The 23815-nt window shown below is 36.7% G+C and overlaps 1 protein-coding gene across 3 annotated transcripts in view; it reads right to left on the reverse strand.

Moving 5' to 3' along the window:
- AP3B1 (adaptor related protein complex 3 subunit beta 1) overlaps positions 1-23815 on the reverse strand; it is a gene marked incomplete at its 3' end in the record, with an annotated part of 192857 nt that overhangs the window by 78248 nt on the left and 90794 nt on the right. For all 3 annotated transcript variants that reach the window (XR_013995856.1, XM_081088790.1, XM_081088791.1), the window contains exons 16-20: positions 21831-22017; positions 20730-20860; positions 14597-14705; positions 12177-12330; positions 4733-4874 (exon numbers count right to left, since the gene is read on the reverse strand). Coding sequence is in view for 2 of the 3 variants with exons in the window: in XM_081088790.1 (XP_080944916.1) it covers positions 4733-4874; positions 12177-12330; positions 14597-14705; positions 20730-20860; positions 21831-22017 (723 nt within the window). The remainder of the gene's footprint in view (positions 1-4732; positions 4875-12176; positions 12331-14596; positions 14706-20729; positions 20861-21830; positions 22018-23815) is intronic.

Consider the following 23815-nt stretch of genomic DNA (forward strand, 5'->3'; position numbering starts at 1 on the left):
TTAGTCTGAGGATTTGCTGAACTTGAATGATAATGGAGCACATTATAGGTAATGTGAGCATTAATCTGGCAGCTGCACAGAAGGACTGGGATTGGGGAAGCTCTGCAAATGACCAATGGCAATGGCCTACGAGTGAGGTAATAAAGAACTGATCTAGAATGGTGGTGGTAGAAAAAGAAGAAACAGGTATGAGAAAAAACTAACAGAAACTCTAAGACTTGGCAACTGTATGAACATGTAGGATGAGGGGGGAATCAAAGATAATTCTGGGGCTACAGATCTGGGAGAAAAAAGTCTGGCACCAAATGGCTGAGCATGTGTCCTTCTGTCCATATCGATAGGTTTGGGAAACCAGTGGCTCCTGACAGATCTAAGAAATTGGCTTGAATTTGGGGAAAAATGTTATAGCTGTTGAAGGGACTTAGAAATGTTATTATGGAAGACTTCATATAAGTTTTAGTTAAAACTATAGGAGTGAATAGGTCTCACAATAGGAAAAATTGTAGAGAAAAAAAGACAAAACAAAATATTTCACATTAACTTTTATTTATTAATGTAATGTATTTTTAAATTAAATTTATTGGAGTGACACTGGTTAAAAAGATTATACATGTCTCAAGTGTACAATCCTATCATATATACAGATAATGTATCATACTATTTTTGAAAAATAACATATACTAAGCACTAACTTTGGGGCAATGTTCACACTTGGGTGTCAGAAGGTGGTAAAAGTGAAGCAATCAAAAGACTGAAAGGTCAAACAAGTCAAAAGAAAAAGGATGCAGAGTTTCAAGCAGTAGAGGAAGAGTCATGAAAGTTCCAAGAAGGATAATTACTGAGAGAAGGCCACTGGGTTGGGGGAAGATCACGGTTGACTTTTCAGAGCAGTATCTGTAAGAAGTGATAAAAGTGAAAACCAATTCCAAAGGGACTAAGACATAATTAAGAGGCAGTAGACAGAGAATATCTAGATTATATTTCTAAACTCTCATTGTCACACACTCTCACTGTCTCTGACTCTCTTCAACTCCCTCCTCCCTCTCTTTAAATGCTGGTAAAAACTTGAGTGCTTTGGTTAGCAGAGGAAGCATTATGGAAGAAAAAGACTAAAGGTGCAAAGAAAGCTGATGATTTTCAACAAAACAAGGCCAAAAGGAAGGAGGACTTATTCTTGGTTCAGTGGATAGGGTCACTTACTCAGAGCTATCAGTATTCAAAGAAAAATAAGGGTAAACAGATTGTGTGATAGAGAGCAGAGAGTGGTAGGAGACACAGCATATGGCAGCTCAGTATTCTGCAGGAAGTGGGTGAGATCACAAGCTGCAAGCTTTAAGGGGTCATCCCTGAATGTTGACTTATAACTTAAATGGTATAAAAAGATGAAAAAAACATACAGAAGACATAAGAATTATTAAAAAATGTTGGTTCCTTTTAGCATTGGTGTTCTATAATTCTAATATTGTTGCTCTCTCATGGAATTAATGTACAAGTAAAAATATGTTAATACTCCCCTGGCTAGTGTTTCCCATTGGTTAGAGCATCAACCCACACATTGAAGGGTTGCAGGTTCGACTACTGGTCAAGGGAACAGGGTTACAGGTTCATGACCTGGCCCCAGTCGGGGTGCATGTGGGAATCAACCAATCGATGTATCTCTCTCATATCAATCTCTCTAAATATATATCTCTTTCTCTCTCTCTCTCTCTTCCTCCCTCTTCTATCCCCTGTCTCTATCTACAAGCAATGGAAAAAATCCTCAGGGGAGGATTTTTAAAAAGTTAACACTGATGTTTTATATTTACATAGTGCTTTACAATGATTTTCCACATTAGATTTTTTATAACAGTACCTGAAAGAAGTAAAGTAGGTATCAGCATTTCTACTTTATAGATGAGGAAACCAAAGGATAAAGATATTATTGCCCAACAAGTACAACACTGTGCCTAACCCATAGGACCACCATATTCAAGGTACCTCAAGTTCTCATTTTTGTGCTCAGTATTCCCAAAACACACTGTCCAAATAAAAGAAATGAAAGAAAAAGAGTAAAAGTATAGGATCTAGTTTGGCTGCAGATTTAAATCTTATGAATTTTCAGAACTAAAATACTGTCATACTAAATTAATGTAAAGTACCCACAATCTGCCTTTATTACTCATAATTTATAGCAGAAGCCACAACACTTGGTGCAAGAAGGACTCTTCTATAATTACAGAGTTGCCAATGATTAGAAAATTGGTATACTTGTAATTTCATGGTAGACTCCAAATCACTCAGAAAAAAGTAGAAAGAAAAAAAATAGTTACGGGGTTCCAAGGTAGAAAATATCCCAACTAATAAATTAAAAAACCCATTGTGTCTGTCTATTACAGACAGGAAAAGGCATTCTATTATAGAGAAAGTAAGCTACATAAGCAAAACACATAGACATAAAACTATTAACACATGAATAAAGCCTGAATTTCTCAAGAGTCTTGAATCATTGAAATACTTTGAAATTTTATAATGAAATTCTACAGTAAAATATTTTCAATTATAAAGAAATTCAATCTGATCATTGATAGTCTTTAACAAACAAGAACCAAATTGAACTGCTGATCTGCGGTACTTCTGTGGCTTTTTAATGGGGTCCTAAACCCCTGCTTCCAATACTATACAGGCACTAATTTTTCAACTTTTACAAAACTTCATAAGATAACTCGTAATACATTAAACTATAAAGAATTTAAATTAAAAAAAAAATAACTCATTTTAATTCCACCCGCTTGACATTCACTGATTTCTTGTTTGGTCATTTTTAAAAACACTGACTTCTTAATCTGGGTTATACTTACTGTTAATTTCTAAAGCCCCTTTATTTCATTTTAAATAACACCTTAAGCTTTTTGTAATTTAATGTAAGTAGAAAATGAGAGGATATCAAACTCACTATGTAATAAGTTTTATACAAGGTCAGGTTAATAAACCTTTAAGATTTTATGTAAATTTTTGAAAAAAAATCTTAGATATGTCTCTATATATAAAAGCCTAAGTGACCGTCCAACCATCTGACCGGTATCTATGATGTGCAATGGCCACCAGGGGGCAGACACTCAATGCAGGAGCCACTGAGCTGTGGAGACTTGGCAGCTGAGGTTCTCAGGTGACTCACCCGAAACCAGAGAGGAGGGAGCCTGATTCCGGGGTGCATCACCTGAGAACCACCCTCTTGCAATCCGGGACCCTCTGGGGGATGTCAGAGAGCCGGTTTCGACCCAATACCCACAGGCCAGGCCGAGGGACCATCTCTGCACAAATCTGTGCACCAGGCCTTTAGTATATAATATAGAGACAAGTTTTGAATATAAATTCAAATTTAAAATAGGTTTTACTATATGCAAGGATATTTGAAAGATGGTAAGACTAATATTAATTTTAAACATGCTTATTCTTTAACAATAAATCTCTGAATAGAGGAGGGCAATTATATACTTCAATGGATTTATTTTCACCCTTGGCTACTCCGATGAGAAACTGATAAGTAGAGAACAAATAAATGGGGGGAAAACTATTATGTACAATATTTACTTTTGATTTCAAATATTCTTTTATTATATAAAAAGTATTTTTTATTTCTGAAAGATGTTTTATCAATAATAAATGCTGTCTTATTGAATTCTTCAGCAAAAAAAAATTGAATTCAATTTAAAAGATAAGACTTGACCACATTTTCAACATATAGAATGCAGTTTATTTTTTAAAAACCTCATTTGAGCCCAGCTTGTGTGGCTCAGTGGTTGAGCATCGGACCATGAACCAGGAGGTCAAGATTCCATTCCCGGTCAGGGCACATGCCTGGATTGCAGGCTCCATCCCCAGTAGGGGCATGCAGAAGGCAGACAATTAATGATGTTTCTCTCTCATCAATGTTTCTCTCTCTCTCTATCCCTCTCTCTAAAATCAATTTAAACACACACACGCACACACATACACACATAAAATTAATAAGTTTAAAAACAAAAATGCATTTGAAGCCTACAATCAACATGATCCATTTATAGGAAGGGAGTAATAACTAAAGATCAGAAAGATATTTATTAGGTTTGAATTTTGTATTAATAATAGCACTTTTGCAATTTATACTTTTTTTTTGCTGCTAAGCAGACAAGGTTAAAAATATATCAAAAAGTATAACATTCTATTACATAAATGGTTCTTACCTTTGCTTTTAAATACATGGCTACTGAATTTTTATTAGTTAAGGAATGTATATCCTCTGATTAAAGCTTTGAAAATATTATCCAAAATACCTGATATTTTAAAAAAGGTTATTAGTCTCAATTTCATAGGCCACATTTACATTTATATTCCTTTGCTCAATACTATTTCTGCACTTCCTTTTACTTCCCCTTTAGCAAAGACTCCTTTGTCACATCCCAGCCAAGAACAACAAAGGCCATACTCATAACTACTGAGCTCTTTAATTTCATGGCAAATGATGAGGTTAAAAAAAGTTTCTAACTTTTCTGCAGGGTTGAGTTATAAGGGAAGCAATCACCTAGAAAAAAATTATATAAAATCAGAGGTGCAGATGCATGAAGATAGTGTTTTAGTTGTCAGTGACAACATTCAATTTCTTTCTTAGATTCTTGGATTTTCTATAACACTATTTTCAGAAATATTTATTCTTAATTGGGAAAAGGTTATGAAAACATTCACTTTCAATTACAACAAATGTGTAACCTCTTACCTTGGTGACTTTTCTGGATTTAGATTCACTTTCTGATTTTGATTCAGATTCTGAAGAACTGTCTTCTATTGAACTAGATTCTCCACTGGAAGAATCTGAAGTTTCAGATTTTTCATTTTCCGTCTCCCCACCTTCAGAATCACTATGTAGAAGAATAAATTTTGAAATATCAACTTTAAATCCTTTATATAAACAAGTTTAAGTAGTTTGAAAAAAATCAAATGACAAATGTTGACATTTGTCCAGTTTGCCTATAAATCCTAACATTCACTAGAGAAGAGTATTTCACTGAGAACCACTTCTTTTTAGTATTTAAAAAGATGATGGCCTGGCTGGTGTGGCTCAGTGATTGAGTATTGACCTATGAACTAGGAGGTCATGGTTCGATTCCCCAGTCAGGGCACATGCCCAGGTTGTAGGCTTGATCCCCTAGTAGGGTGTGAGTAAGAGGCAGCTGATCAATGATTCTCTCTCATCACTGATGTTTCTATCTCACTCCCTTCCTCTCTGAAATCAATAAAAATATATTTAAATAGATAGATTGATAGACGATAATATGGTTTTAAAATCCCAGAATATAGTGAACTAATAATATAGGTTATAGTATCTACAATCAAATAAATTAGATTCCATTCAAAACTAATTATACCATATCACACAATCTCAAATGCAAAAGATCATAAAATAACCTAAAATTATATCCTAAATTGAAAAAACTAATAATTAAATGTTTGATTTACCAGGAATATATATTAAGTGCTAACAGTAATGACTTTAAAGATACTTAGGCTGATTTTTAAAAAGCTGTCTCAAATTATTAAGTGTTTGTTGATAAGTTTAAGTATTTATACATGGACTTGTGCTAATATAGACTTGCATTTTATAAATTTTCTGTCCAAGAAAATTATTTACCTATGTTCCTAAATGTGACCCTAAAACATCATATGAGAAAATGTTGCCCAGTTCAAAAGAGAATTCTTCTAATGCACTTAAGTCTTACTTTAAAAAAAGTAGGATAATTAAATATAAATTTTTAAAATACCACATGATCAAATCTAAGTGCTGATGCCATTCATTCATTCACTTTGTTTCTCATTTAACATATATTTGATTGCCCACAAATAAATGGGGGGAAAACTATTAAGTACAATATTTGCTTTTGATTTCAAATATTCTTTTATTATATAAAAAGTATTTTTATTTCTGAAAGATGTTTTATCGATAATAAATGTTTGCACTGTTAGGTGCTGAGGATAATAATGGTTAGTAAGATACAGATGATCTCCACGTGCCTGCCTTACACAGTCTGCTGTCCCTGAAGACAAAGAGAAGTAAGGTGCCATTGACAAGAAAGTAAGGTAAGTAATAAAGTATAGTGTGCCATAAGAACATGTGGGGGGGCATCTTAACAAAGGTTGGTTTCCTGGGAGATGGCAAAGAAAGAATCTCAAGAACTTGAGGAATTTGCCCAAACCTATAGGTATTGCAGGCAAAGCCTGATGGCAACTGTGTAGCTTGGGTTCTTCACCCTGAGGGTTAATTAAAGCTCAATCTGGAGATGCCTTAAAGATTCCAGCAAAGAAGATTTAGGAGAGCCTATATGATAAATTACTATTCTTCTTGTGTTTATGCAAATAATCAGGCCAAAATGAAGCTGGCTTTAATGCAGCAAATTGGTCATAATTTGGCTCTTTGGTAAAAATGAGGATGATTTTAAGGAGAAAAACTGTTTCAATAGAATCTGTAATACATAGCTGTGAATATTAGAATCTAATTTAGTTAGTTGTCTTCAAAATTTTGTCACCCATAAACTGAACTGAATTATGAATTTTTTTGTTTTCTTAATATTTGGTTATAACCTTCCAAACTAATGTTTCCTTTCTATCCCATCCTTTGACTTGGAATTATTGAGAACTAAAAATTTTGTTTCTGAGCTTTGTACTTGCAAATTATAGTCAAAGAACTTGATATAACCTTGAGAAATAGCCACAACAGCTCATTCATAACCATCATAAATGATGTTATGTAAACCATGCAGAATTTACATCTCCAGAGATATTCAAATAAGATAATGCAGATAAAGAGAATCTATCAGATTGTCACTGCTTGCTTTCATTCTAGAAAATAAAACAACTTTGAGACTTACATCTAAAAATCTCAACTGACAGCCTTACAGACTTAGAAACTGGTTTGTAATTTGCTCTGGTCATTAACCTTTGTCTTTTTCCTTCTGTTTTCAGAGGCACACCCTTATTAAATACCTGACTGCTTGTTTACACAACATTGGTCTCACTTTGGGAGCCCACCTGCATCACTCTCTTCTGAACTGAGACTCAACAATTTCACTGAACTGACTTAGTATCAGGACTACATGATTAAGTTAATGAAATATGGAGCAATCTACCAACTTTGATTCTGGATATAACAATTAGATATTAAGACGATGATGCTTTGGGGATTCTGGACCATCAATACTTTGGAAGAATCAGCTAACAGACTGTTCCAGTCTGGGGTCCCATTCCCTTGTCTCACTTAGATCAGGCAGGAAAAGATTTCCATGCCCTATATGTGCAGGGACTACAGCCCTTGTCAGCAGGAAGCAGTTACTGAAGACCAACTGACCTCCCTCAGCAACCTTAACAGATTTCAGGGATAGACCTCTCTGAGAAAGAAATGAGACAGGCCAGTAAGCCAGGACAAGCAGAATAGGGAAACTGAGATAGTTAAATGGACAAACAGCTTACAGCCATCTGGCAAATCAAGGACACATAGTGCTAATGGTTTACACTTCTCTTCCCAACCAAAGGGAAGATAACAGAAATCCAATTAGTGCCATTTGTGCCCATCATACCCAAGAACAGATGAAGTCACTGGGAATAAATCTCATTTTGGCACATCAGCATAAAGCTGATGAATATCCTATTGAGATGCTTCCCCAAGATCTCCCGTAAATTCCCAGTCTTTAAAACCCTCAAGGCAAAGAGCCTAGCAGGTGCACTCCCTCTCAGGAGCCTAGGGGAACTTTCTCCTCCCCCCTTCTAATCCCCCCAAAGCTTGTTAGCTGTGCCATTCTCCATCCAGAGCTCCAAGGGCCCTTCTGTCTCTGTAACTTGTTTCCTGAGCCTATGCAGCCCAGTTGGCTCACTTCTTCTATCTCTGTAACTTTCTAAATAAACTATCTCTTACGATTTGGAAAAAAATAAAAGAATGTATCTTGTGCCAGGCGTATTAGGAACTTCATACCAATCATCTAATATAGACATTCCACCATATTTTTACTGAGAATCATTATCCTACTAGTGGCCCAATGCACAGATTCGTGCATATTGAAAGGAAATTAATTAGCAGAAAGATTCGTGCAGTAATTAAATTACTGCAAAAATTACATGTCAAAATAGTATATATAATATACTATAGTATAATAGTATATATAATATACTATATAATATCTATACTAATATGATAATTAGACCAGATGCCTTCCGTATGTCCTTCGAGACCAGGGGTGGGCAAACTTTTTGACTCGAGGGCCACAATGGGTTCTTAAACTGGACTCAGAAGAAGGAGCTGCGGCCGTGTTTCCCGACATTGCCATGTTAACACTGCTGCTGGTGAAGGAGTGGAGGGGAGAGCAAGAGAACCCTCCACTCTTTCGGCTCCGCGGGCTGGATAGAACAGCCGAACGGGCCGGATCCGGCCCGCGGGCTGTAGTTTGCCCACGGCTGTCCTAGACAAAGCCACAGCTGCTGCGAGGGCCTGCCCGTGTAGGAGAGGTGGTGGCACAGGCTGGTCCAGCCCTATGGCCCCTTACACAGAGGCAGTTTGGGAGAGGAGGTGGTGAGGGAGAGGTCTCGGCGTGGGCTGGTCCTGAGCCTTGGCCCTGTCCGCAGAGCCGGGATAAGGGAACCCCTCCAGTGTATGAATTTTCATGCACCAGGCCTCTAGTAGTATTATAAAATTAAAACATGTGAGCCATTGGTGCAAGCGAGAGCTTTATATGTATTACACATGTGCGAGTCACCATTTATTTTTAAATTGCCAGTGGGCATCATATCTACCGGGTGGTCGGTTGGACAGCTGATGAATAAATCGCAATGTGGTTCATGTTGAATGTCAATAACAACCAAATTCATGATCAACAATGACAGATCGAAACACACGCATGAGACTGGCACCAGCGAGAGCTTTATATGTATTGTGCATGAGTGAGTCAACTTTTTTAAATTGCCAGTGCGCGTCATATGTACCGGCTGGTTGGTCAGTCGGTCACTTAGCCATCTTCTACACTAATAAAAGAGAAACATGGTAATTGGCGTATGACCCCTACCCTTCCCATTGGCTAATCAGTGAGATATGCAAATTAACTGTCAGCCAAGATAGCGGCCAGCAGCCAGGCAGCTTGAAACTAACATGAGGCTTGCTTGCTTCAGTGACGGAGGACTCCAACGTTCCCCGCCTGACTTGCCGGCCTCTCAGCTGCAACTCTAAGCAACTATGTAGCAAATGTAGAAGCTAAACAAAACCCCAGAAACCTGCTTTACTCAGGGGAGCTTCAGCCAGCCAGACCACAACATTGTATCAAATACAGACGGTAAACAAAGGCCAGAAACCTGTTTTCAGCAGCCGAGGCCTCAGAGCTAAAGCTGGCCCAGAATAAAAAAAGAAAAAGAGAAAAAAAGGAGCGGTTGGGAGCTTCAGTCACCCGTCAGCCTGAAAACGGCCCTCAGCCCCTCAGCCAGACTGACCAGGCACCCCAGTAGGGACTCCCAACCTGATCCAGGACACCCTTCAGGGCAAACCAGCCAGCCCCCACCCGTGCACCAGGCCTCTATTCTATATAGTAAAAGGGTAATATGCCTCCCGGCACTGGGATCACCGTGACAGGGGGCAGCACCCAAACCCCCTGATCGCCCTGCGGTTCTGTGTGTGACAGGGTGCAGCGCCCTAACCCCCTGATAGGCCCTGCTCTGTGTGTGACAGGGGGCAGTGCCCCAACCCCCTGATTGGCCCTGCTCTGTGGGTGATAGAGGGCGGCGCCCCAACTCCTCCCCCCCCCCCCCACGGGTCCTGCTCTGTGTGTGATGGGGTAGAGCCATAACCTCCCCATCGGCCCTGCCCTGAGTGTGACAGTGGCGGCACCCCAACCCCCCAATCGGCCGTATCCTGAGCGTGACTGAGGGTGGCATTGCAACCTCCCAATCCGCCCTGCTCTGTGCATGACAGGGGGCAGTGCCCCGACTCCCCAATAGGCCCTGCTCTGAGCCCAACCAGGGGCTGCACCTAGGGATTGGGCCTTCCCTCTGCCACCCGGGAGCAGGCCTAAGCCAGCAGGTCGTTATCTCCCGAGGGGTCCCAGACTGCGAGAGGGCACAGGCCGGGCTGAGGGACCCCCTCTCCCCCCCGAGTGCACAAATTTTTGTGCACTGGGCCTCTAGTATATATATATTAGAGGCCCGATGCATGAAATTTGTGCAAGGGGCTCGGCCCTTGTAGCCCTTGCTTCGTCCAGAAGGTCGTTCGGCTGTCCAGTCTAATTAGCATATTACGCTTTTATTATTATAGATAATATTCAGTAAAGTTAAGTAAGTTGCTCAAGGATACATTGCCAGGAGGGGTAGAACTGTAATTTGAACTCATGTCTGTCTTACTCTAAAGATCATATTTACCCTACTACACCGTAATAGCTCCCTTCAACTGAACACACTTTGGAGTATAAAACTCAAATTTAGTAAAAAATAATTATGATTAGCAAAGGGGTTTTTTGAAGATACTTAAAGCTCCCTAGCTTTAAAAAACTACCATATAGTTATACACTAGCAAAGTTTAAAAAAATTCTGAGAGATAGGCAGAAAAACACATGGGAAGGGAGAATGGTGAGGCAAGGGAAGAATCGATAGTTCCTAGAATTGATTTTTTGTGGAGGAAATATGATTGCTACTTATTAAAAATAGAGTCATGGTAACATCTCAGAGCACATGTAATTATATTTGATGACTAGAAAGTATGTTTTTTTCCCCTAGCAAAGAATAGCAATTTATTATCCCCAAAAGTTAAAACATGTACTTAAAAATACAAGGTTTGAATGCATCTGAGATTCCCTTTGATGCAATAAATAATTCTTTTAAACTCAAACATGAATAAAGAGAAAAGTCCATTTCTGAAAGAAAAAAATAATGAAACTAATCTAATACATGGTTATAAATTTCTAGCATACTGGCTTTTGCTACCTGAAAAAATATTGAGTGCACTGAACCAAACTTTCCTTTCCTAGAAATAAGACACTTTTTATAAACTATGTAATCATAGCTATTCTGATATTAAACTAGAAGTACAGAATTTCTCTCAAAGAAAAGTCTATTACAAACCAAGTAACTCCTTTGTTGCAACAAGTGAGTAATTCTGAATATATTTAACTTCCAGCTTTTGAGATAAGATTTAAAGGTATAAGTGTTATTTTGTTATGCATCACTCAATTTTGATGGGTAATTATTGTTTACCTTACTGCTTAGAGTTTCAGATGTTAATCTAATGAAAAGAATTTACTGGTAACTAGCTTTTTAACTTTGCAATGATGAAAAGCCTGTATTAATTTAACCTACAGATTTCATTTGTTCTGAACAGGAAAAACAATATAAATCACTTTTAAAATCATTAAATCCTGACTTAAATTAATAAAGTCATAATTAGGGTATTATGCTGTGTTTGTTATGGAAGTGGCAGGGCGAGCTGCTTTAATTACTGTCTGTAATAAAAGGAGCAGAGAGCGTACTGCGCCCCAATCAGTGCTGTCAGCCACGACTGAGCTGGGCTGCAAGCTCATCAAGGGAGCGGGCAACAGGCCCCGAGGAAGGGCCATCGTGTCTGCAGAGGCCACACACTGACAGCAGGGAGGAAAACAGACTCTTATAATCCAAGGTATCAGCCCCAATTACTCAAAATTTTAATGACACTTTAATACACGATAATGTTGTTGATAATGGGAGATCTTAAAAAGCACTAGCACTTAAATATCTTATGACCGTCTTCCTTCACAGCCCCTGACTCTAATATTTGGATCATAATCTTTTTAATATAACATTATTTAGAAAAATCAATTGTCTTAGTTACGTAATGGCAAAGTCTTGAAGGATTTAATTTTAGCCCTCAGCAAAATTGCTACAAAAGGTAATTAAGTGTTTCATACCTACTGCCTGATCACTTAACTCAGCCTTCCAAGGTTATACCAATTTTTGAAATGTAGCCCCAAGATTTGTTCAAGTTCAAAATGAAAATAAAGCACTGTAAATAGTAGAATAATGTGAACTAGTATTCTAAATTAATTTTACAGGATACAATATCTGTTCAGGAAAAAATACACATACTTATTTTCTCATTTTATGAGTTAAAGGGAAATGTTATCCTGGAGGAAAATGCAACATAACATTTTTTGAGGAAAATAATTTACCCTCTTCCTTTGGTTTTGGAGTTCCCCTTGGCCTTTCTTTTGTTTTCTACGTCTGACTCACTTCCACTCTCACTCTCACTGGAGGAGTCCTCGCTGCTGTCTTCACTGTCTCCTTCCTCCCCTTGTTCTCCACTTTCACTTCCAGATTCACTCTCTGGAAAAAACAAACAAACAAACAAGCAAAAAACAGGTGCTCTTTGATTTATAGCCATTTACTTATACATAAGGACAAGTAACTGTCAATATTCATCACAAATGAAACCAGATGTTGAAATTTAGTTTACTGGCCCCACTTGTTCACACTGTTTCAACACCCATCATTCGGACTTCTGGAACCCTGCAGCAAGGTGAGTGTGGAGGGACTCCAGACACAGGAGGGCTCTGATAATGACAGGAAAGCAAGCAAAGATGAACCAAGTAAGTACACTAAATCTGAGAGAATCTTGCTTCTCAAACCTATAAGTATCTAGCTATGGCAAAAAAAAAAAAAAAAAAAAAAATTTAAGAATACAGAGATAAAAAAATAATTTTAAATTCTTCTATTGATAATAGTTAATTTTATTTAGAGGAGAAAAGGGTAACAAATAGTTGAATTTCTTAAGAACAAATTTTGAGAGGGGAAATGAGTCATTCAAATCATCTCAAAACATTTCTAAATTCAAATGCAACAAGCAAAATTACTAATTTTAAGTTATTACTTACTTTAGTTAGTATAGGAGTTTTCCATAGGTCAAAGAGATGAAGAATTTTCCTTTTAATTTTTTAATGTATAAATTATGGTATATAGGACTCTTTGTAGAAGGGCTGCATATAGTATATTTATGTGTATTTTATTTTTATTATTTTTTTGGTTAATCCTCACCCAAGGATATTTTCTCCATTGATTTCAGAGAGAGAGGGGAGAGGGGAGAAGGAAGAGGGGAGGGAGGAAGGGAGAGGGGGAGGGAAACACAGATGTGAGAAAGACACCTGAAACTAATATAATATTGTATGCTAACTACAATTGAGAAATAAAAAATGATTTTTTAAAATGGCATCTAACTCTATCTCTTCATTGATTAGATACAGAGAAAGGTAAGTGCCTTGTTCAATTTGCAAAGCTAAAACCCAGGATTCTGATTTAGCATTCTTTTCACTGTATATGGTTGTTCTCAATCTTTTTAACTCTTTGTTTCTTTATAATACACAAGGGATTTATTAATTTTAGCTTTATCTCTATATAGGTTCATGTAGAAATAAGAGTATAAAATGGATGAAGAACAGATTGCTCAATATTTAAATAAACTTTACATTTTTATAAAAGGAAGTTACTGTTAAAGGCGCCACTAAAGACTAATCAAATGCAAAATCAGGATTTTCAACGCACCAATGAATATACTAGGTAGTGTGGGTTAGAATTCAGAAAAGCATGAGTTCCTTTTTCAACTCTATCATTTATTAGCTATGTGTCTAAGAGGCAATCTATCTATATAAAACCCTAAAATGCAAATCGACCAAATGGCAGAAAGACGACCAAATGGCGGAATGATCGATCACTATGATGCGCACTGACCACCAGGGGGCAGATGCTCAATGTAGGAGCTGCCCCCAGCCCGAAGGGCGGTGTGGGGGCGGGGGCGGTGAGTAAGTGGCGCCAGGCCAAGGTGGGTATAAGCAGACGCCCTGATCGCCCTGCCAGTTTCCCCACAGATAGACCCTGATCGCAGGCCAGGCCTAGGGGCCCTACCAGTGCATGAATTTCATGCACTGGGCTTTTTTAGTGTCAAATAAGAAGGGACTGGAGCCCTGGCGGGTAGCTCAGTGGTTAGAATGACATCCCATGTACCAAAGAGTCTTGATTTCAATTCTTGGTCAGGGCACATAATCAGGTTGCAGGTTCGATCCACAGTTGAGGCTCATGCATGAGGCAACTGATCGATGTGTTTCTCTTTCTCTCAAAATAAAAATCAATTTAAAAAATCAATTAAAAAAAAAAAAAAAAAAAGGAAGGGCCCTAGTTGGTCTGGCTCAATGGATAGACCATCGGCCTGAGGACTGAAGGGTCCCAGGTTGGATTCTGGTCAATGGCTTGCTTGCAGGCTGGATCCCAGTTGGGCATATACAGGAGACAACCAATCAATGTGTCTCTCTCACATCGATGTTTCTCTCTCTGTGTCTCCATATTCCCCTCCCTTCCACTCTGTCTAAAAATCAATGGAAAAAATATCCTCAGGTGAGGATTAACAATAAACAAAAAAAGGGACTGGAAATTACTTTGAAAACTAAACAGTGATATGTAAATGAAAGGAATCATCGGAATAGCATAAACCTTTTTTAAACTCACTTGTCGAATTTTATGTACTAGGCCTTATTGTTTTTTTTGGAGGCATATCATGTAAGCTACAGCGAATAATTTTTTTTTAATAAATTATAAAGCCCACCACTGTCACTGCTGCTATTGGAAGAGTCCTCTTCCTCTTCAGATTCAGAATAAAATTTCTTAGCAGGTTTCTCTTTCTTTGCTTTTCCTGATGGAGTCCATTCTTTTGCCTGTTTAAAAAGAAAATAAAGTAGAAATGTAAATATAAAGCAATTCCCATTGATGGATTCAGTCTTCTGGCTAACTTAATCTTCACATCATTCAATCACTGTGAACCCAGAAGAAAGTTTAAGGCCTCAACAGCGAAGGCAACTGTGACAAGTCCTGGCATTAAGGCTGACTCCCCTTCACTCCTGAACAGAAGAACACAAAGTCTCAGGGCCCATTTTATGTTAAATCAACCACCTTATTTTACATACAATTTTAAAGACTTCTGCATTTGAAGATTTAAACTAAAGTCTAGAAGAGATTAGGGCAATTAGAGGTAGGTGCAATAATAGCAATAAAAAATTCAAGTTCACAGCTTGATACTGAGGTAAGAGAAAAACAATGAAAACATTTAGGGTGGGCAATAAATAGACCTAACTTTCTCAACAGCCTAAACCAGTGGTTCTCAACCTTCTGGCCCTTTAAATACAGTTCCTCATGTTGTGACCCAACCATAAAATTATTTTTGTTGCTACTTCGTAACTGTAATGTTGCTACTGTTATAAATCATAATGTAAATATCTGATATGCAGGATGGTCTTAGGTGACCCCTGTGAAAGGGTCGTTTGACCCCCAAAGGGGTCGCGACCCACAGGTTGAGAACCATTGGCCTAAACCCTAGAGTAATCCTTGACTTCTCTCTTCCTCTCATTTCCTAAATGCATAATCCATCAAGAAAGCCTTTAGCCACCTTGTTCTTTCATAACCTTGGCCAGAGGCATCTCTCTGTCCTGGATTACTCCAACAGCCTCCTAACTGGCTCTCTTATTTCCATTCCAACCCCTAACCCCCGCTCCGAGTTTGCTCAACACAGCAGCTAGTATAATTCTATTAAAATCTAAGCTGGACTATATTATTAACTATATTTCCTATACTGTACTTTACATCCTTGTGATTATTTTTGTAACTACCAATTTGTACTTCTTAATCCATTCACATTTTAATAACTATGTGTGGTACCAAGTGGGTACTAGAATTACTGGGGGAATCACGTCTTAAAATTATATCATTGTCTTACCACTATGCTGAACACCTGAAACTAATATAAAAGAATACTGAATGTCAACTATAATTTTAAAAAATAAAATAAAATAAATAAAAAAAACCGTAAAACCTAGTCCAATCAAGTCCGTTTGGCTTAAAACCCTGCAACAGCTCCTCATTTCACTCAGAGAAAAAGCCCAAGTCTTTAGAACAGTCTGCATGGCCCTATATGCCCATGCCAGCCCCCTTGCCTACCTGACCTCCTTCTGCTGTTCTTCCTCCTTCACATTCTGTTCCAGCCACTCCTGACTATTCCTTCAAACACCCAGGTAAGCTTCCACCTTAGGGACATTCCCCCTGCTGATATGCTAAGTGTCCGACCATTCATTTGACCATCCGACCAGTCGCTATGATGTGCACTGACCACCAGGGAGCAGATGCTCCGACCGGGAGGTTAGCTTGCTGCTGTGGTCTAGCCGATCAGGACTGGGCGAGATGGCCGGGACACGCTCTGGAGCCCTCCAGCGGTCCTTCCCCAGCCGCCAACCTTCCAAGGTCCCTCCTTGGCCCTGAAACCAGCTCTCCAACATCCCCTGAGGGATCCCTGATTGCGAGAGGGCGCAGGCCAGGCTGAGGGACCCCACCGGTGCACAAATCCGTGCACCGGGCCTCTAGTTACTATAAATGGACATTAGAAAAATGAGTAAAAATTACTCAAATATCTATATATATATATAAAAGGCTAATATGCTAAGTGTCCGTCTGGGTAATGATGTCACGTAGCAAGGCCCGGCTTCCTCTCCCTAGCAACTAGCCTCCTTGGAGTTTCTTCAGCCCAGGCACATGACTTGCTTTATAGCCAGGTGCAAACATTTTACACTGTAACCAAATGTCTGTGAAGCATTTCCCGTGCCTCATCTTATTTGATCCTCACAGAAGTCCTGGAGTAGGTAGATAGGAGACTCGGTGGAACCCTATTTTCTTTCCATTAGCTGGAAAACGAAGATTTAGAAAGTTTACAAACTTGACCCGACTGAAAAGAAGTGGACCTTGAAAATGACTTCAGGTTTTCTCACTGTGCAGAATATAGTCAAACACTGTTGCAGTTAAATATTTTACCCTTTGTTCTCCCTGCATGATCTACAATAATAATCTATTTCATGTTGATATTTACTGCTGTGTTGCTGACAATTACCTGAAAGAGAAGTTGGGGTGCTTCACTGGGCTGGAAAAAGTTTAGCTAAATCAGAAAGCAGGTCTAATTAAGCAAGTTTATTCTATATATATAAAAGGCTAAGTTGACTCACGCATGCGCAATACATATAAAGCTCTCGCTGGCACCAATCGCATGCGTGTGTTTCCATCTGTCATTGCTGATCATGAATTTGGTTGACACTTCTATTATAGAGAAAGGGCGAATAGCAATATTAAAATATTTCTTCTAATTAATTCCCTTTCAATGTGCAAAAATAAATGCACCGGGCCACTAGTACTTGAATAAGATACTTATGTAATATCAGCAATATTGCTTTCTTTCTATATAATTAAAATGCTTGGTACTCCAAATATGAATATAGTATTCTATGAACAAAGTTTTCCTATATTTAGTAAACACAAAAGTTCATATTTTTCTTAAATCCAATCATTTTATGAAGTTTGGTAAAAAGTGTATCAGATTAATTTATGGGGAGTGGGAAGGGAGTGGAAATTACTTAATTAGACTATGGCTTTCAAGACAAATAAGGGAAATTAGGCTTCTATGCTCAAAGGGCAAATTACCTTGGCACAGCTACCAACTCAATATTCATGGCATTTTAAACAATAAAAATATTTTAATTTTTGTTATAATCTTTTGTGACTATGAGAATCATATCATTCTAAGCAAAAGAAACAATAGGGAGCCCTAGCTGGTTTGGCTCAGTGGATAGAGCGTCGGCCTGAGGACTGAAGGGTCCTAGATTCGATTCCGGTCAAGGGCACATGCCTGGGTTGCGGGCTCAATCCCCAGGGGGATCGTGCAGGAGGCAGCCAATCAATGATTCTCTCTCATCATTAATGTTTCTATCTTTCTCTCCCTCTCCCTTCCTCTCTGAAATCAATTAAAATATATATATTTTTAAAAAAGAAACAATAGGGAAAAGAGAAGAGGAAAGAATAGCAAGACATTAATTTTAAAGTTCCTATGAGGGATAAAATATTGATAACAGATGGGTTTATAAAGCAAAATACCCTTGATATGCAAAGAACAGTCTTTCTGTAATTGAAAGGAAAAGGATATTCTAGAACTAAGCAAAAAAATTCTAATGGACTTCAAAACTTACTGTTATCATAATATAAATAGACATTATATCTGATATCCTAGAAATGGTAGTATGCGATTCAAAGTGACTTCTAATGTCAACCTGACTAGGTTTCCTGTTGTTTTGATTAAAATATCAGAGTATCTAAACCTAAGCCACTTTTCTAAGTTATCACAGTGACCTTGTAAGATCACTTTACAGTGAAAGTAGGATAACACTGTATTATGTGTATGAAATATATTGATGCGACTTAGGAGAGATGTGAGGTAGAGTGAGAAGCAAGCTTTCTGCATTGTTACAACTGCATTTGCTCTTTTTATATTTGTGTCTTTTATAGTATAACTAGAGGCCTGGTGCATGAATTCGTGCACAGGTGGGGTCCCTCGGCCTGGCCGGCAATCAGGGCCAATGGGGGGAGGGATGGCTGGCCTGGGGAAGGGGCTGCAGGAGGTTGGCCAGTCGGCCAGGTGGAGGGGCCATGGGAAGTTGGCTGTGGGAGCACACTGACCACCGGGGGCATCTCCTACATTGAGCGTCTGCCCCCTGGTGGTCAGTGTGCATCATAGCAACCATTCGACCGGTTGTTTGGTCATTTGATCACTTAGGCTTTTATGTATATAGATTTTAAGCCAATACGTCCAGAGACCCATAGATTGAAACTATTTTTTGCATGGCATCAATGGATAGTAACAGTTTTCTTCAACCAGATTACAGCAGTTTAATTATTCTCTATAAATAAGTTACCAATTATTAATTCACAGAATGTAGTCAGCAAATTAAAAAAAATAATAATTTTGTTGCTGTTGAACTGGGCAGGTGATATTAACACAAGAAAATAGGTTATTTAAGTACTGTCCCTGTAAGAAGAGCACATGAAAATGGAATAAGCCAGCCAACCAACCAATCTATCAGCCAAAATAAAGATACTGCTGAGACCAAATTAAATTGCATAACATTGTGATCAATTTCTGAGAAGATAAATTTATTTATGTTTGTTTATTTATTTATGGAATGGGGCAACAAGGAGGAGATGTGGGTGGAAGTGAGGAAAGGATAAAAGGATGGCTTTACTTGCATGTACCCAATAATAAAAAAGGATGGAACCATAAAAACAATAAGCAGGCATAATATGAAATTAGGAAAGAGAGTAAGTATACCTATGGAAAGAATCACAACAAAGAATATTCTCTTTGTATTCTAGCATCTGACCAAAAATTGCACAAAGAACCCAATCTTTTTGAAGAGTACTTTAGAGTATGTAGATTTGAGTGAAAATCAGCAAACTTAATTGCAAGGAGGAATAGACATGCAATTAGTTTTAATAACTTCTACATTTTTAAAAATCATCTCTAAATAGAGTTAATTTGTCACAACATGAAAATGATGGTGCTCTAAGTACTAAAAATAGTACAGATTTGCAAACAAGCTCAAGCCTCCTCTCTTCATATTACAAAACACTAAAATGCACTTCAGAGCATGAATAAAGGACTGACAGATTTAGGTTAGAATCTCAATTCCATCACTTCCTAGCTATGTGAACTTGGGCAATTTATTTAGGCTCTGTGAACCTGTTTCCTCATCTGCAAAATGGGTACAACAACAACCAACACATAATCATTATGAGGTTTAAACAAGATAATGTTTGCAAACATTATCAAAGTGCACTGCCAGGGTTTGCAAAATGGAGCCATTATCAGTTATTATTGCTTCTGGCCATGCTCCAAAGCCAGAGTAAGGATTGAAGAGTTAAGAGAAATGTATTTCTCAAAAGGATCAAATTACATGGCTATGCACATTATAGAAATTCTGTTTAAAGTAATAAAGATTTTCTTCCACTGTATATAAGTTAATAGGCAAGAAGGTTAACTGACTTTCTCACAAGAATTAGTGGTAAAAAACTCTGGTTATCTGAATCCTTGTTCAATATAACGTTTCTACCAAAAAAGCATCTAGAATGAAATACCTAATTGTTCATTTTTATTAATTCTACTTTAAAAAGTATGATATATATTTCACATACTCAAATCTCTAAAGACAATCAATAGACCCTCTATTTTTCTTTTTTATATAAGAGATAGTATTTAAAAATAAAATTATTTTACTTTAGTAGCCAGTATTTTTTTTAAAGATCTAGGAAAAGATGATTTATCTAGAAGTTGGTTTTTAATGTGAAGGCAACATATTACTCATTTTAATTGTGACCTTGTCTAAGGACATTTTTGGTACACAATGCTCCCTATTTATGTCTAGGCTTCACTTAAAACAGGTTCATCAGAAAATCCAGAACACTTTGTATGGTTTCTTTGGAATAGAACAGCAAAAATTATTGAGAAAAACATTGACAGGAAGCTTACGAATCTCTAAACAAAGTAGAAAAAGCTCAAGCCAATGAAACCAAATACCTTAGAAATTGAATCTACACAGCTACAAATGCAATACCACGAATGTGGATAGCACTGATGCAGAGAATTCAATTCTCTATTTCCTTGAAGAAAAGGAATAGTACATGTACAATAATGTCGGAACACTACAATTTTTAGTTCCCATAACAGTGAGATATACCTAACACATTTCTTAGAAATACCAGAACAATTTTCAATTTTCAACACCCCCCCCCCCAAAAAAAAAGCTTTTATTTGAAACAATCATTATTCTAGAATATCCTACTGCTTGACAACATTAATTTCAGAAAGGTCAACTTACCAACTCTATTACTTCTACATTTCGAACTGATGGGTCAGGTGCCACCTCTGGCCAATTAGATAATTCCATGTACCCAGTAGCTTTAGTGTTGAGAATATGAGATAAAGTTCCCAGCTGGAAATGATCCCTATCTATTAAAATAGAGGAAAATATAAAATAAACAATATGAGCTGTATATAACATAGAACAGTCCTAATCAGAGCTCAAGATAATTGGCATATTACCTCAAATGTCAAGGAATAAATATAAACTAGGAAGCTCTTCATAGGTCAAAAAACTGATTTGAGTCCATAGATTACAATAATCTTCCCCATAATGGTCAATAAAAAAGCTAATCAGTCAGTGTGTTTGGAGGTGTTGCTCTGAAATGTAGCTTCTCTAAAAATTACTTTACTGTGAATATTAAGAATGACAGCACAGTTAAACAATCCATATACATGTCTTGGCACAAACACATTCAGAATTTTAATAGTTTTTCTATGAAACTGAACTGCTTATTATCACTTTATAAAAATTAAATAAGGAAAAATATAAAAACCAAGGTATAAAATCATCTGATTCCAATTGTAATGGCTACTTGTGAAACTGATCAATTATTCCTTTTAAAAAGGTGGGAAAAATAAGTCAACTTCCATCTTTAAAAAACGTTTAAATATTAAAAAGTTTTTATGAAATACATGTTCCTAGAAAAGCTTGTTGGGATACATAGAATATTTAATTAATAACAACTCAGTATTAAGGTGAATTATATTCCTTATTAAATAAAGGTATCTATTTAAAATAAAAGTTAATGTCTATAAGAACAACACAGCTTTTATATATTGTTCTTTATGCTTAATAAAAAAAATAAAATCAGAAGATTGAAATTATTTAGGTAAATAAGGTCCATAAAAATATAAATTTTAACTAATATAAAGCTTGCTCTAGAGAACAGATGAATGAATAGAAAGCGCACTGTTTTTATATATTTATATGTGCTAGTCATTTATATTTCCTAAGAGATAAATTTAAGCACACTATAAATGGAATATATTGTCTATTTTTCAGATAACATATTGTGCAGTTATATTCTAATAATAATAATAATAATAATAATAATACCTTTAAAAGGAGACTCAAGCAGTGGTGCAGGTTTTTGTGCTAGGAATATTTTTTTGGCATATTTACTTAAAACTCCACTCTTCTCATTCGGAACAATAAGCTGCCTAATAAATCTTGTACGGTCTCTGATGTCGTAGTTTTGATCATACTTGCCGAGATTTAATATGTACTGGGTAAGCAATTTTGTCTGTTGGAAAAAACCCCACAACAGAACAAGATGAGAATACAGTTATTTATGATTATTGATAACTCTGGATAAACATATTTAAAGAGGTAATAAAAATGAATGGTTATGTCAAACAAATGTTGTTCCATAGGGAATACGCATTTCTAACGCTGCAAATGGAATTTTGAAGCCAAAGCACATGTCCTCTTCAGAATTGGGGAGGTGAATGCTGAGTACTGAGAAGCAGCCATGTGCTAGATTATTAAACTGCTGAAGTGGAAAGAAAGGCATCATTAAAAAAATAATCATATATGGCAAACCCGCTGAAGGGTCTACGTGAGAATAATGAATGTGGAAATACAACTAAAAACATGGCACTCAAAACTTAATCGGAAAAATATGCAGGACATCAAAACATCAGAGAGTATTAGGGGGTTGGCAAACTGCTTCTCCTGAGGTGTGTTTTATGAAGAGATACTGTCTCTGGCATAAGCAGTGTCTGCACTCTGACTGCACTCAGTTACTTTACCCTGAATTATGACCCATTAAAGCAGACACATGAATCACTGAACTGGATTACTGCAAATTATTTGCAGTGCATTTAGCTGTTACTTTTTCATAAAAGCAAGCTGCTGATGCCCTCTAAAAACTAGGATAAAAGACTCCTTCCATTTTTTCTCCCATGCTGCTTATAGCCGCTAGTAATATTGGTCATTTATTTATTTATGTAAGGGAACAACTTATTATAGTAGCTTTTACACTGCAATAAGATTTCCTAAGTCAATTTTTTAATGTACTTACATTAACATAGAGATTTTAATATTAAACCAAAATTGAAATACTAACAAAATAGCTTTGTATTTAAACTCATTATTTTGTTGAAAAAAACATAGTTTTAATTTAGGTTACACTCATACAATTCCAGCTATAAATTAAATATAGAAAATTTACTTACATAGAAATTACATAGAAAAAATAAACACCTATATTTAAATATTTTACAGATATTAGAAACATAAAATAATAAAATCAATCATGTCAGGCAAAGACAATTCTAGAACAGTAAATCAAAGTATAGGAATGGTGTGGCAAACTCATTTATAATAATGGGTTGAGACACCTGATTTGGATAGAAAGCAACCTTCTTTCAGTAACAACGTATTTAAAAAGCATTAACCTAGTTTAATAAAGTAGAACTGTAAAAAAAAAAAAATACAAAAGAAAATGTTGATAGAGCTATTCTAAATTTGGTTATCAACAATTGCTACTTACTAATTACTAGATCATATTGATTCAACTTCAGATGAGAATAATTCTATGATTCATTTTTTAAAATTAGCAAAATATTCACCAAATGAGAAATACAGTGCAAAAGAAAGTATAATATACTAGACAGTATAATTGACTTGCTGAGACAACTGGGGAAAACTAACCATTAGCTTCCTCAAATACAGAGTAAGAATTTAGGCTTATTCTAAAGTCACTTGAGTGTTGAGATTTAGAATGTGCAACCTAAATAAATCAGAGTAAGAAAATAAGTCTGTTCACTGCAATGACATATATTTATATATTGGCTAATAGAGTGATACATTTTGCTTATATTTCTGATCCCTGAAATTAATTTTTAAGAAATGAAACTATTTCAATATGTTATCTGACAATTATTGAGTTATATTGGGAATTTTAAGTAATTAAAATTATGTAATTTTAAAAATATGTATTTGTTGATTGTAAAACTTGTTTTACTATGTTGGTGGGCTTGTTTTCATTAAAATGCATTTTCAAATATAAAATTCTTTCTATAAGATAAAAACATCCA

This window comes from Myotis nattereri, assembly GCF_964212035.1.
Source record: "Myotis nattereri genome assembly, chromosome: 4".
NCBI classification, from domain to species: domain Eukaryota; kingdom Metazoa; phylum Chordata; class Mammalia; order Chiroptera; family Vespertilionidae; genus Myotis; species Myotis nattereri.